This window comes from Strongylocentrotus purpuratus, unplaced genomic scaffold (assembly GCF_000002235.5).
Source record: "Strongylocentrotus purpuratus isolate Spur 01 unplaced genomic scaffold, Spur_5.0 spur5_scaffold_9, whole genome shotgun sequence".
NCBI classification, from domain to species: domain Eukaryota; kingdom Metazoa; phylum Echinodermata; class Echinoidea; order Camarodonta; family Strongylocentrotidae; genus Strongylocentrotus; species Strongylocentrotus purpuratus.
Genome location: NW_022145615.1, coordinates 6,769,181 through 6,782,403, shown reverse-complemented (window position 1 = coordinate 6,782,403; position 13,223 = coordinate 6,769,181). Strand labels below are relative to the sequence as shown.

The following is a 13,223-nucleotide window of genomic DNA, read 5'->3' as shown; positions in this document are numbered from 1 at the left end:
ATTCACGTACGACTTGATCATGTTAATAGGTGTAAATTTGTAACATATCACTACTCAACACAGCATGCTTTACCACAATAAGGTATTTCCTTCCTAGAAGGTGATCAGATAAGGATATCATGTTAATCCATTTCAGGTACTACCGCGGAAGGAACATCGGATGAGTAATATCTTGCGGCGGAGGGTCACGACAATTCTGCTACTTCATGGATCACGTAATTTCAAACTGTATATAAAGTAGAGCTTCTTTTATAGGTTGAGCTTTGGACTTTGCAATTTTTAAATTTCATAGTATTGGTTTTTAGAAGATCTTAGAATTTTGTTTTGAATGGTAATAAGGAAGTACAGGTGTACATTTAAGCTTGGATAAGGCTTGTCATAAACATATCAGCCTACATATTGTGTGACAGAAAAGTCTTCTATAAACTTTTCGAAACTCCTTTTAAAGCTCATACTAGTCAACAGGATGATGAATAACTGCAGTTTAAAGGGTGTATTCGTTGGTTTCCTTTAAAAAAAAAAAATGTTGTCAATTTTACAAGTTACTTTAAGTAATCAGTATGCAATTACTTAGGCTACGTATCATTTTTTCCCTTCCATTTTCCCCGGCCCCTCCACTCAGTGTTATTTAGGGTACACATATGCGTGTTCCAACCGACCCCCCCCCCCCTTTTCAGCAAAAGTCCGGTGTGTAAAGTCAATACGGGTAGACCTTTTTCTTTTGTTACGAAAAGGACATTTTGGCAACACGCATGGGGTCCGTCCGTTCTCGGAGTGGGGGGGCCGGGCCATTTTCACATTTTAGTTACATAAGTTCATGGAAAGAAAGAAGAAAATGAGACTAGAGATCTATGTCACAGTCAAGTGGTTGGAACACTTGACTGTATATGTGAAGGTCATGTGTTCAATTCCCTGCATAAAATTAATATATGAACTGTATCTTCTTGAATCTTGGCTAAAGACATCAATGTACATGTACTTAACTGTATATTTGCTCACTAATTATTCAGGAGAGAATGGGAATCCACATGTACAGGTACTAATGAAACTATGACTACTGCTGACAGCCTCTGTCATAGATTACATTTACACTGTATGTTTTATCTACATGTTTTTATCACACTGCCATTCCTTGGTTTATTGCATTTTTTACATGAATATTCAACAGACTGTATGTACATAGGCCATACATATTTATATTGTACACCATATACTGTGCAATAAAATAGGCCAACAGTGCTTACATACACATTCATGAGCACCGACACGTATACCACTTGAACAATCTATCAAAAATCCACCATTCGGTTTATCTACCAAAGCAATTAAATTCTTCAGGGAGCACAATACACTTCCTTGTAATTTCCTTTACTCAAACGCAGATATCCTCTTCATTTCCTGATTGTATTATGAGCTAATATATGTGATAGTCCACAATGCTATTGATACAATAGGGAGGGTGACCTTATAGGTACTGGTACTTTGCCAGATTAATTCGTTTATTCCGATGTAATGGTGTATCATAAGGTCTGTCTTCCATCAGCTCGAGGTTGCCAAATAGCCCGCTATTTCTGATTTGGGAAAATGATCCCAAGGTTACAAATCGTGTCCTCATCAGCTCGAGACTAGACCTCGAAACTCGAACTCGAGAAATTAGCTCGAGATATTTTGCTAAGTGTTCGCGCATGGTGCGAGTCTTTGGGCTGGTGAAGACTCACCGGACAAATAGCGGGATATTTTGCAAACTAGCCCAAGATATCTTGGGATGATTATCTTGACTAAATATCCCGCTAATTGCAACTTTGTGCTGATGAAGAAGCAAATTATGCGATCGGGATAGTTCAAATAGCGGGATATTTGGCAATCTCGAGTTGATGAAGACAGGCCTTCAGTGTATAGTTAAAAAGTGTGTAATAGTTACAATATGAAGTGAAGGACACAAGATTAAGTTCCGGAACCAATTTTTCCTAAAAATTTACATCCTGATTTCCGAGAGCAGACATACTGTATAACAAAAAAAATGTTTTATTAGGTTTGAAATTTGAACCCCATGGTTAATTGACAAAGAGCTGACACTACTTTGTACCTGTGAAACATGCCTGTGGTTTGATGAACTCTGCCACAAATATTGATGTCATATTTAGACAGAAGATATATTTAAACAGGCAATACACAGTTACACCTTGAAATTTAAGTTTTGTGCAAAAAAAAAACATCAGGAAACAGGACTGATTAGTTATGGTTTCATGTTTAGTTTGTACTTATCGGGAAAAAAAAAAACTACAAATACTGCAAATCAATATTCCAAACTTGGTTAAAATGAAAATGTCGGATGTAATCAACTCACCTTCTCCAAGTCTACAAATTCTTCATCGTACTCTGTCTTCTCAGCACCTGCTATCTTTTCGCTCATAAACTGGAGAAAAGAAAGAAAGAAAAATGAAAAAAGAAGTATTTTTTGTGAAATAACTTTAAGTTTCGAACTTTCGATGTCTGTTGATGTTTGTACATGTCCTACATGTACATGTACAAACATTAAAAACTATTTACCATGGCTTTGGTGGAATATTTAGAGTAAGAGAAGGGTGAGGAAGGGGAGAAACAGAATTAAAGATAAACTTGAGTTCTGGTAAAAAAAGAAAATGAATTCTCACAGAATCTAACGAAACTTACACTCTGAGTGTTCAAGATTACAAATAAATGTCATGTGCCAAACAATTTAGGAAGAAACTGTATACTGGCTGAGTAATGAGCATAGAAAAATAAGGAAATCAGGAAAGTACTAGCCCCGACACCATGTGTGTTGTCCCATATACATCTTTCTGTGTAAGTGATTGTTACTTTACCAAGACTCTGTCAAATTTATGATGATTTTGATGACTCCAGAACCTTGCATTACACACCATTACTTACATGCTATGATAAACTTTTCTGATCCATTCCACACCTTTTCTTTCACAATGCAATCGCATTACCAGAACTCAAGTTTATCTTTAAGGGCAAGATACATGTACACAGGCAAACAAATAATACATTAAAAAAACATTAAAAATAAAGTAACAAAGAGAACATAAAGAGGAGTGGGGGGGGGGAGGGGGGGGGGGTGGGGATATTGATCATGGAAGGATTGGAAGATAAAGGTGTATAGGCAGCCTAATGACTATTTGGTTGTGCCAGAGATGTCTGGTTGTACAGTCTGGTCGTAATGGACTGACCAGAATACACTGTACACTGTACATATAAACAGTTGTTTATACATTTTGTACACCATATTCTCGTAGAAAGTAGGGGGCTGTGTTCTATAAAGCTAAGTGCATGTTGCATAATTCTCATTAGTGAATTCAAATCAAACATATATACATACATGTATATGTACATTTGTACATGAACATGTATGTAATTTGTGTGCTAAATGCTGTCGACATGGTCTGGTTAAACATTACATGTATGTGAGATTTCTTAAATTTGGGGCAGCTAGCATGATAAAATCATGCTATGTATTAAGGCTGTGCACAACAGTGTAATGAGGTACCCGAGTACACTCCCAGGCTCACAAGCGAATACTTGAATATTTGGACGCCATGTTTTTAAATTTTTTTATTTTTTTTTTTTTTTTATTTTTTTAAATTTTTTTGCCACCACCTTACATACCACTGGAGCAGTATCCCAGTTCTGTCGCCGAAAACGCATGCAATTTTACTTCGAGTTGCAGTTGAAGGTGCCGATTTAATAATAATAATAATAACAGTAAACAATGCTGTTTTAAAAACCAAAGATGGCAGAATAATCCATTTTCCTCCAAGTCCAAACAGAAATCCAGACATTCGGTCCCAGTTTCTGAGTGGTGAGTTTGACAGTGCTGGAGTTGGGAAACATTTTTTCCGACAGCACCATGCCAGCGGCTGCCGCTCATCCAGGCACGGGTAAGCGTCGGCCTGGACAGATTTTTTTTTTTTTTTTTTTTTTTTTTGCGGCCGAATATTCGGGTTCGAGAAATCGTACCGAGTAGTTGTCAACCGTGCGGGTACTCAAGCATTTGACTACACGTCGCAGCCCTACTATGTATAGCATACATGTACAGTAATCACTAACCAACAAATGGAAAAAACAGCATCAGAGTTTTCATTCGCCAATTCAAGACAAAATTATCAGAATACTACACTCCCTTATAAATTTAGCCCAAAATTGCAGTGAACGTACATTGTACATGTTACAACTTTCTTTCTGATCAACATCAATTACAGTCAAATTGTGTACACCCACAACATGTATTCTCATTTTTAAATTGCCTCTCATCAAGGAAATGGATCAGGGAAAAGAAATGACATGATTACATGTACTGTAGGTAATTGCACACAATGGGAATGATAACTCAATTGGCAACATCTTCTCCTTCAAGACATGGTTTGCCAAGACATTGTATGAATACATGCATGAGTTAAAGGTAATACAAAGTTTTGGTATGGGGTCATGAATTTGGTTCAAATGATCATATTGGAAGCATATGCGATCCTACAATATTCAGTGATCGTTGTCGTGGCTGAAATCGAGTCTAAAGTGATGAAATTGTAAATAATAAACTCTTTACGTTGTATATAGCCCTCTCAAGGTCAAGATATTAATTTAGCTATAAAACAATGTTATTTGACTAAAATCGACCGATTTGCCATTGCCGTTTGGAATATATATATCACAACTGCATATTCTGAGATTTTCATGGTCGCAGCTACCATCGTATGGCCGTAGGCGCTATTTGAAATTTATCAAAATTTACCGGGAGCACCGGTGAATTTTTATATCCAATTTTTCTCGAAAGCAGAAGTGTTTTAGGGGCTAAATTTTTAAGTGCTTATAATACATCCATAGGGGCATCAAAATATATCAAAATTGTAAAGAATCACTATCGAGCCACTTTCCCAAATTTTCCAAAACTTTGTATAACCTTTAATACATGCTTTGCAAGGATGTACTTGCATGCTCACAATAGGTGAAGGGGTTTTATTGCATGGACCCATATCTCTAATTTGTATGGGGAGGGGGTGGGGGATGTGGTCGTTCGACAATGCTAAGAAATACAAATATGAAATCAATTTCAAACAAGCTCTTGAAATGGAGATTTTAAAATTTCACATTTTAAAATTCTTGATGCAAAAATGCAATAATGCAAAAACATACAATGTAACAACAGCAAAATAATTTACACATGTCTACATTTACAGAATCTCCTAAGAAGACACATACAATGCACATTGTACATACAGGTACGAACATACAGTCAAGTACCGGTATGTGTAGATCATGGACTATCATCCTTACATGCAGACATAAACCAATTAGGCTTACTTGTCATCAAGATATGTTATGGCTAATGCCAATTAACATACCTCTCATTAGTCATACATTAAAAAAAAAAACCATACATCATTCATTGGTTGTCAGTGTCAGAATACTGCCCTGGCATTCCCCAGGGAGGTGCATCTCCCAGGACATTATTACATACACTGTATGCCCGGCCCCCCACTCCGTGAACGAAGGGATACCATGCGTGTTCCCAAAATGTCCGGTACAGGGGTACTTTTCACTCACCAAAGTCTGGCTCGTAGTACACAAAAATTCTGGCCTGTATTGACTTTACACACCGGACTTAGGGGGGTGTTTTCAAAAGGAGGGAACATGCATATATGCGTACCCTAAATAACACTGATTGGGGGGGGGGGGGGGCGGGACTATTAACAGACCTGTACAACATTGTAGTAGAACAGTCAACAGTGCTTTGAACCGTATCAGTAAAGGCACATAAAGTTTATTGTCTATGTTTAATCACCTCAACAGCACTGCTGCCACGTACATGTACATGTAATGCTTGAAATGTTTACCCTTTAAAGCCCCACTGTCCTACTTGTAGCTACTTGCTCTATATATATATGCTCTTTCCTCTATATAGAAAACTTCCCTAATTGGTGCCTGTTGGTCCCCCATGATCCTCTATTTCTTATGTTATATGAGAGCTGAGTTGATGAGATAGCCACCTGTCAGTGACCTCGCTGTGTGGTCTAATCCCTCCTAGCCACACTAGTGTTGATAAGCTTTAAATAGAAAAAAAGTCAGTTCAGAGCTCTGCTTGGTTATGAGGAAAGCTTCATATTATTGACCATACAGTAACAGGTCACTGGATTCTACTAAGTACATGTACATTTACTACCACTTCTCCTATTATTTGTAATTTCATCTGTACTTTTGTTTTACTTTCCATCTAGGCATAGCATGTAGTACAAAAGGCCTCTCACCCAAACAATACTTGTTTTCATTGTACACACACACTTGAATCAGTTGAATGACAGTGACACGCATGCTTGAGTGATTTGAATGACTGTCATACCAATACATGTACATGTAGGGCACTTCAAATGCATGGATCATGGTCCATGATACAATGCACCATTAGAATAATTACACAACGATGACTTGCAATTTATGATATACATGTTTGTGCAGCAACATAATATATGCTACATGTACATGTACATTTTAAATTGAACATTTGCAAATGAATGCACTAGCTCCCTCATTTGATGTCACCAATAACAACAATCTGTGAAAACGAACACGCATAAAATCATAGCACAACATGAATTGCTACTGTCCCTAACCCTTGGGGAGTACCAAGTGTGGAATACCAGGGGGGTGTTTCATATTAGCTGTTTGTAAAGTTACGCATGACTTTACAAACGACTTGTATATGAAAAGCCAAATGGGATGCTCAATCATTATTAACTGCATCAACTAAAGTTAAACTGTGCAGATGTACCGGTAACATTCTTAAATTATAACAACCATTTTTAATGCAAAGTATATTTTTTGCCATAATTTAATTGAGGTTATTGGAAATATCAGAAAAAACATTTGTTCGTAAAGTCATGCGTAACTTTACGAACAGCTTTATGAAACACTCCCCAGTATTATGATTGTTAAAAACTATTGTAAAACAGATCATTCTTTATGGGATTTTCAAATTGTATTTTTTATCAAATTTATTTTTGTTTCTTTTTTAAAATGCATTAATGTGCATGGCAACTTGTTGGCTATCCACAAGAATTTTGTAAGAGCTTACATGTACATGTACTGTATGTGTTCTCCAAAATAGAAACGGCCTTCTTGCAGACAGCCGATAATTTAGAGGCTGTATGATGTGTACACAGGTACGGGTACATGCAACATATTAATGAAGAAATGAGAACAAAATACTGTATCAACTACAAAGTACTTTATATGTAGAGTCTACATGTACACGTACATGTATGTAAACCTACTTGTACAGGTCTGTTGTTGTAGTAATCTGCAGAAAAGTTTTTTTTTAACAAAGTTACATCAGCACACTTACCTGATTCGCTTTGCTGAACGTTTTCTTCATGTTTTGTTTAAATGACATGCCACACTATGCAGAAAAAACTTCTCAATGTTTCTCTTGAATATTTACTTTCCGAGAAGAACGTCAAAAACAAAACAAAAACAAACACCTGGAGACTTATTCCCTTGAAATTGGACAAAGCAACAGTATTCTAAACCAGATGCCCAACATCTGCGGTGTACAGGTACAATGCAAAATGAACAACTCTTAACAGTTTCGATGATACAAGAATGTGCAGGGGGAAGACTGAATTAGATCATAGCAAACCCGTTACTTTACAAGTTCAGCATACTCATACTCTTGGCACCTAGGGTACAAGCTTAATTGAGTCACAGGATATGGCAGATATTGGGAATTATTGAGGGATAACAGTTACCTCGAAACGCGATTGAGAAAACAAAAATTAAAGTGCAAGTTGGCTATAAAGAATAATAACGAAAGAGAATCTGCAAAGACAGCAGGGGCTGGATTAGTTAATTTGTGCTTTAAAATATCTGATGCTGCTGCCAAGCTATTGTCAGTTTTCTGTCGGATTATGGAAACAATCAACCGCAATTACCATCTTCCCTAAACATTGTAATTTGTAGAGAATAACGAACAGTAAACAATTTACAATATGATGGAAAAGAATCAATGTTCAAGTTTTAAATGGTTACTGTCAGTTCAGTTGGAATTTCATTATTCTTATTGTATGCTTATAAATAAATACAGTCTCATAAAATAAAAAATTACCAAAGAGGAGAAGAAAAACAAATTGTGAAATAAACAGAAACTGAGCAGCTCTCACTATGAATATGACAGACAAAGAAAGCGGACAAAATATACAGTTCCTCAGGTAGACAAAGGAACATCCCTTCACTGCTATTATGTAAAAAAGGTGAATATGCATGTGACACCTGTTCTACACATGTTTACATAATAGCAGTGAAGGGATGTTCGTTTGTCTACCTGAGGAACTGTATATTTTGTCCGCTTTCTTTGTCAGTCATGTTCATAGTGTCTACAAATTGGGAATTTAAGAGATTGTCATTATTTGCCTGGAGGTTGGGAAAAAAAGGGATGGGATATTTTTTTTTTCAAGTTAAAATTTACTTCACTTAAAGGTACTACCGTACATCATGTATGTCCCATTTGTAGGCCAGAAAAATGAAAAGGTTAAATTCCAACGGCATTTGAAAGATAATATTAAGATTTTTAGACCATTGTACAGATTGGTTGTATGTTTTATGCTGCGCAAAGATTCAATCAGTTTAATTTTGGCCATTACAAGTGGGTTATTGATGTAGACAAATGCTCATGTACCCTTTATAGCTCATTTTATGGATGTTATTACTAGGGCTGCGACGTGTAGTCGAATGCTCGAGTACCCGCACGGTTGACAACTACTATTCGGCCGCAAAAAAAAAAAAAAAAAAAAAAAATCTGTCCAGGCCGACGCTTACCCGTGCCTGGGTGAGCGTTGGCCACTGGCATGGTGCCATCTGTAAAAATGTTTCCCAACTCAAGCACTGTCAAACTCACCACTCAGAAACTGGGACCAAATGTCTGGATTTCTGTTTGGACTTGTAGGAAAATGGATTATTCTGCCATCTTTGGTTTTTAAAACAGCATTGTTTACTGTTATTATTATTATTAAATCGGCGCCATCAACTGCAACTCGAAGTAACATTGCATACGTTTTCGGTGACAGAACTGGGATACTGCTCCAAAGGTATGGTGGTGGCAAAAAAAATCAAAAAATCAAAAAAAATCAAAAAAATGAAACAAAATTCAACAAAATTCAAAAAAATTCAAGTATTCGCTTGTTAGCCTGGGAGTGTACTCGGGTACTTCATTACACTGTTGTGCACAGCCTTAGTTATTACCAAGGAAGAAAACAAGCCAGTCAGTCACTCAATAGTGTCTGACAGTGAAGTCTAGAAAGTAAACAGGTTTCCTTGCATAATTTGAATATTAGGACACTGCTAACGTTTAAATTTCACAGATTGGACATACATGACATATAAGTTCTACAGAATTTGATGTTGGCTGCAAAAGGGGCATAGTGTCTTTAATCAATCATATTTTATCCTATTTTTTCTACAAGACTACAAGTACAAGAAGCATCTTTAAAATATTTAGACTATTAAAGGATTCAACAGATACAATATTTATGGACAAATATAAGTTGCACACACCTTCACAAAAAAAAAAAAGAGTCGTACTTGGGGAAGGACACAATGATGTCAAAAGACCACACACAATGCCACTTTTTAATGTAAATGAGATGACTAAATATGTCTAAAAAGTGAGTGGCATGAAGGCACAAACAAAAGTGACAATCAAATGTGACCAATATGCATAAAAATTGAACAAATTTAAATGGCAATCCAACCCTTGCATTAATTTCATTTGTATGAAAGCGGATAATTAATGAGAGGAACAGAATGGTGAAAGTTTGAAATATAAGATCACTAAAAATCTATGTGAATCGCAAATCGCCAATGAGTATTCATGGATAACTCAACTTTGTTGTGTATAAAATTATTATACATTTTTGGTTTTTCTCCTATTAGAGCTGCTCCTGTTCCCTTGGGGATACTACTCAAAACATATTGTGAGTCAAGCCAATTATAAAAGGTACTCTAAAGAAGAAAAAAAACAACACATGACTCATACATTTTGTAAAATTGACATTTCACTATTTTTGTGTGTTCGAACATATGGAAAAGTTGGCTGACCCTTTGTCGCGGTAATACTGACTAACAGTTATACTGTGGATCAGCCAATTTGAAGGGCCCATGTGTATTGCTTTTTCTGATTTCATTCATACTTTCACCAGTTTGTTTCTCTGACTTATCTGCCTTCTTTTAGAGTAGTTTACTATAAATAGGGTTGGATTTCCCTCTAATTTAACTACTGCATCAAATCATGGATGAAAGTTTTGATTTCTTGCTCTTCCTGAGACTGTCCGGCAAGTTTTTACAAATTGTGTTTCAAATGTATGGCTCTTCCAGCTTGGGTTCTTCATGTTAAGAATTATTCATATTTTGGGGGAATTTGACCAATAAAAAATGGTCTTTCAAATGGTTTTTCTAAAGAGAGCATCTTAACTGGGTGATTCCCACAACACCGAGAGGGAAAGGAATGCACCACAACTGAAGAAAAAGTCATGAAAACAGCAAGTCCTTTAATTTGCACACAAGAGTTTACAGCTGATTGATCCCAAAGAGGAATCCATCACAGTTAAGATAATTGAGTGAATTTGAAGGCAAAACATCATACAATCAATCACGTTCTACTAACACTTTTGATGTCATCAACTCTCAAAATGAAGATTAATTCCCAGACCCTTGTCGAAGTTGTCGGTAAGTACAACTTTTTTGGGAATGGACGCAATTTAAGTCAATTGAGTGTAACAGAGTTTTCTTTTGAATTAGTTGCAAAATTATGAAAAATAATGACAAAAGATCTGGAAATTGTGCAGTCTTATGTTCAGACCAAACGCTTCAGTCTCTGATATAAATGGTTATTATGCTGAGATTACACGTACATATACATGTATGTCTGGCTCCACTGGCTTCCTCTACATACCGGTAGACTGAAATACATTGTACAGGTTTAATAGTGAAGAGAGTTTTATACGCAATGGACTTTTCATTTGTGATTGCCGATCTCATTGCAGTGTCAGTAGCTTTAAAAAATGACAGATTAGCTAAAAGTTTATCCTTATTGATTTTTTATGTTTAAAAAAAAAATGACAATTATATATATTTTACTTCCAATCATCATTTTTTTTCTAAATCAAGTCTAAAAACATGGGCAAAATTTTACATCAGATTCCAGCTTTGGAAGGGTTACCTTCTGTGGGTAGAGGATAGTTCCTGGGTCTCAATATTACCTTACAAAGCTACTGCGCATGCGCTATATGCATGAACCACTTTTGTACAGGATACAGAGCTTGCCAAAGAAAGAGACATCTTCAAACTTTTCCTTCATTTCTTTTATTTTTTCTCTCCTTTTTTCAATATTGTTTCATTCTTTCTTTCTTTCTATCTTTCTCAATTTGTTTGTTTGTTACATGTACTTCCTCTCTAGTTCTTCTTTCCTTTTCTGCAATACCATGCGAGAAAAAACTAATTGCAAGTATTTACAAAGTCACTTCATGACGGCTTTATACTTTAAATAGTCTTCAACTCCCTCTTATACTAGGCACATGATTCCCTCTCCTTAACCCACCTTTTTCCATTTTTCAAAACATATATTTATATTGCATTTTTTTAAATTTCAAAACATAAATTATATTGCATTTTTTAATTATTGGAAGGTAATATTGAGACCCAGGAACTATCCTCTACCCCTTCGGTGTATGGCCTTTGGGGAAGGTTGACAAATGCCAGTTTTAAATTCCACATACAATACGATAAGTTCTGTCCATCTTTTGTGTCCGTCCCAAAAAATGAATATGACCTTGCCGACAGTAACAAGAACACGCCAAGGACCTTGGCTTGAGTTGTCATCTAAATCTAACTCTGAGACCGAGTCTTAGCAGTAGGGGCGCTAGTACGAGAATAAGGATCGTCCGCATAAACATGGATATCATCGCAAACGCAGACAAATCACATCCTCAAAAAAATAAGGATCATCTATATTTTTGGAGGACGTCTTTTTCTTCGGCGCTCGGCGGGTGGAAGGTTACCGATCCATGCGCTGGCAATGCAGAACGGATTCCGTGTAATGAAATAGGTCTAGATCTAAGAGTAGGGCCTACCCCCATTTCCAGCCCGCTTTTTCGAGTTGTCTGTCTTCCCAAGGATTTATCTTTTATATCGTGAAAGTCTCTGTGCTGCGCAAGTGAGACATGAATCTTCACGCATCATCGTGGAATTCGTTTTTCACATCGCCAACGCACAGACGATCTTTATTTTTTAGGACGCGATTTGTCTGTGTTTACGAGGATATCCTCGCCTGACCTGGGGACGATCCTTATTCTCGGACCAACGCCCCTATCACTACTGCTGCGTGTACCGTAACCTCTAGTCTAGGCTTGACTTGTCATCTCACAAATGAAATTAGATCTAACAATATAGATCTAGATCTAGGGTCTATAACAAATTAAGAATAGAGTCTAGATCTAGTAGTTTACGAATTAGACTCAAACTTCCAAGACCAAGTCTAGATCTAGATCTAGATCTAGACTTAGAGGTCTAAATTGGATCTAGATCTAGAAATAATTAAGATTAGAACTAGAAGTTCAGACTTCAGTAACAAATTAACCATAAATTAGATCTAGGTCTAACTAACTTAGCACTAAGATTTAAATGGTGATTCAGGACGGCCAGGGCAGCAGTTTTAATCATACACGGTACACCGATCCACAGCGGCCACACTCCCCTTGGCCCTTCCGATCGCCAGGCCGCGAGCCCGGCAGTTCGGAATTGATCGTGCACGACATCTGATCCGGAGACCTTTCAAAATCTCTTCTTGTTTTCACCATAGTCTATCCATAATTAATTGTTTCACAATGTTAATAATAAAATGAGTTTTAAATGAGTAAATCTTACCTGATTAGCTTTGTTAAGCTGCTTCTTGAATCCGGCAAACGACATCTTCCTTATTTTATGGTCACTTAGATGGTCTTAAGTTGTGGGCGTAGACGTCCCAATTCTAAGTTCTCATAAGAAACGTAAATATGCGCATATGGGACATGTATAATCAAGATTTCGTGTATAGTTTCAATGAACGCACTGGACTCTCGCTCTCGATCTCCCACGTACGTCCTCTGTTTAAACGATATCGTATTTTTAAGGATCGATAGCCATCGATAACTGACTTA

General features: G+C 36.7%; 1 protein-coding gene across 2 annotated transcripts in view; it reads right to left on the bottom strand.

The window, feature by feature from the left end:
* The window catches only part of LOC587130 (endophilin-A3), a 54,524-nt gene extending 41,325 nt beyond the window's left edge, over window positions 1-13,199 (bottom strand). Inside the window, exons 1-2 of one of the 2 annotated variants that reach the window (XM_030977391.1) lie at window positions 12,952-13,199; window positions 2,348-2,416 (exon numbers count right to left, since the gene is read on the bottom strand). In XM_030977391.1, coding sequence (XP_030833251.1) covers window positions 2,348-2,416; window positions 12,952-12,996 — 114 coding nt within the window. In that variant the 5' untranslated portion in view covers window positions 12,997-13,199. Of the gene's footprint in view, window positions 1-2,347; window positions 2,417-7,381; window positions 7,494-12,951 lie in introns of those variants that run through there. The other variant, XM_030977392.1, reaches the window with a different exon arrangement.
* Between the last annotated feature and the right edge of the window lie 24 nt (window positions 13,200-13,223).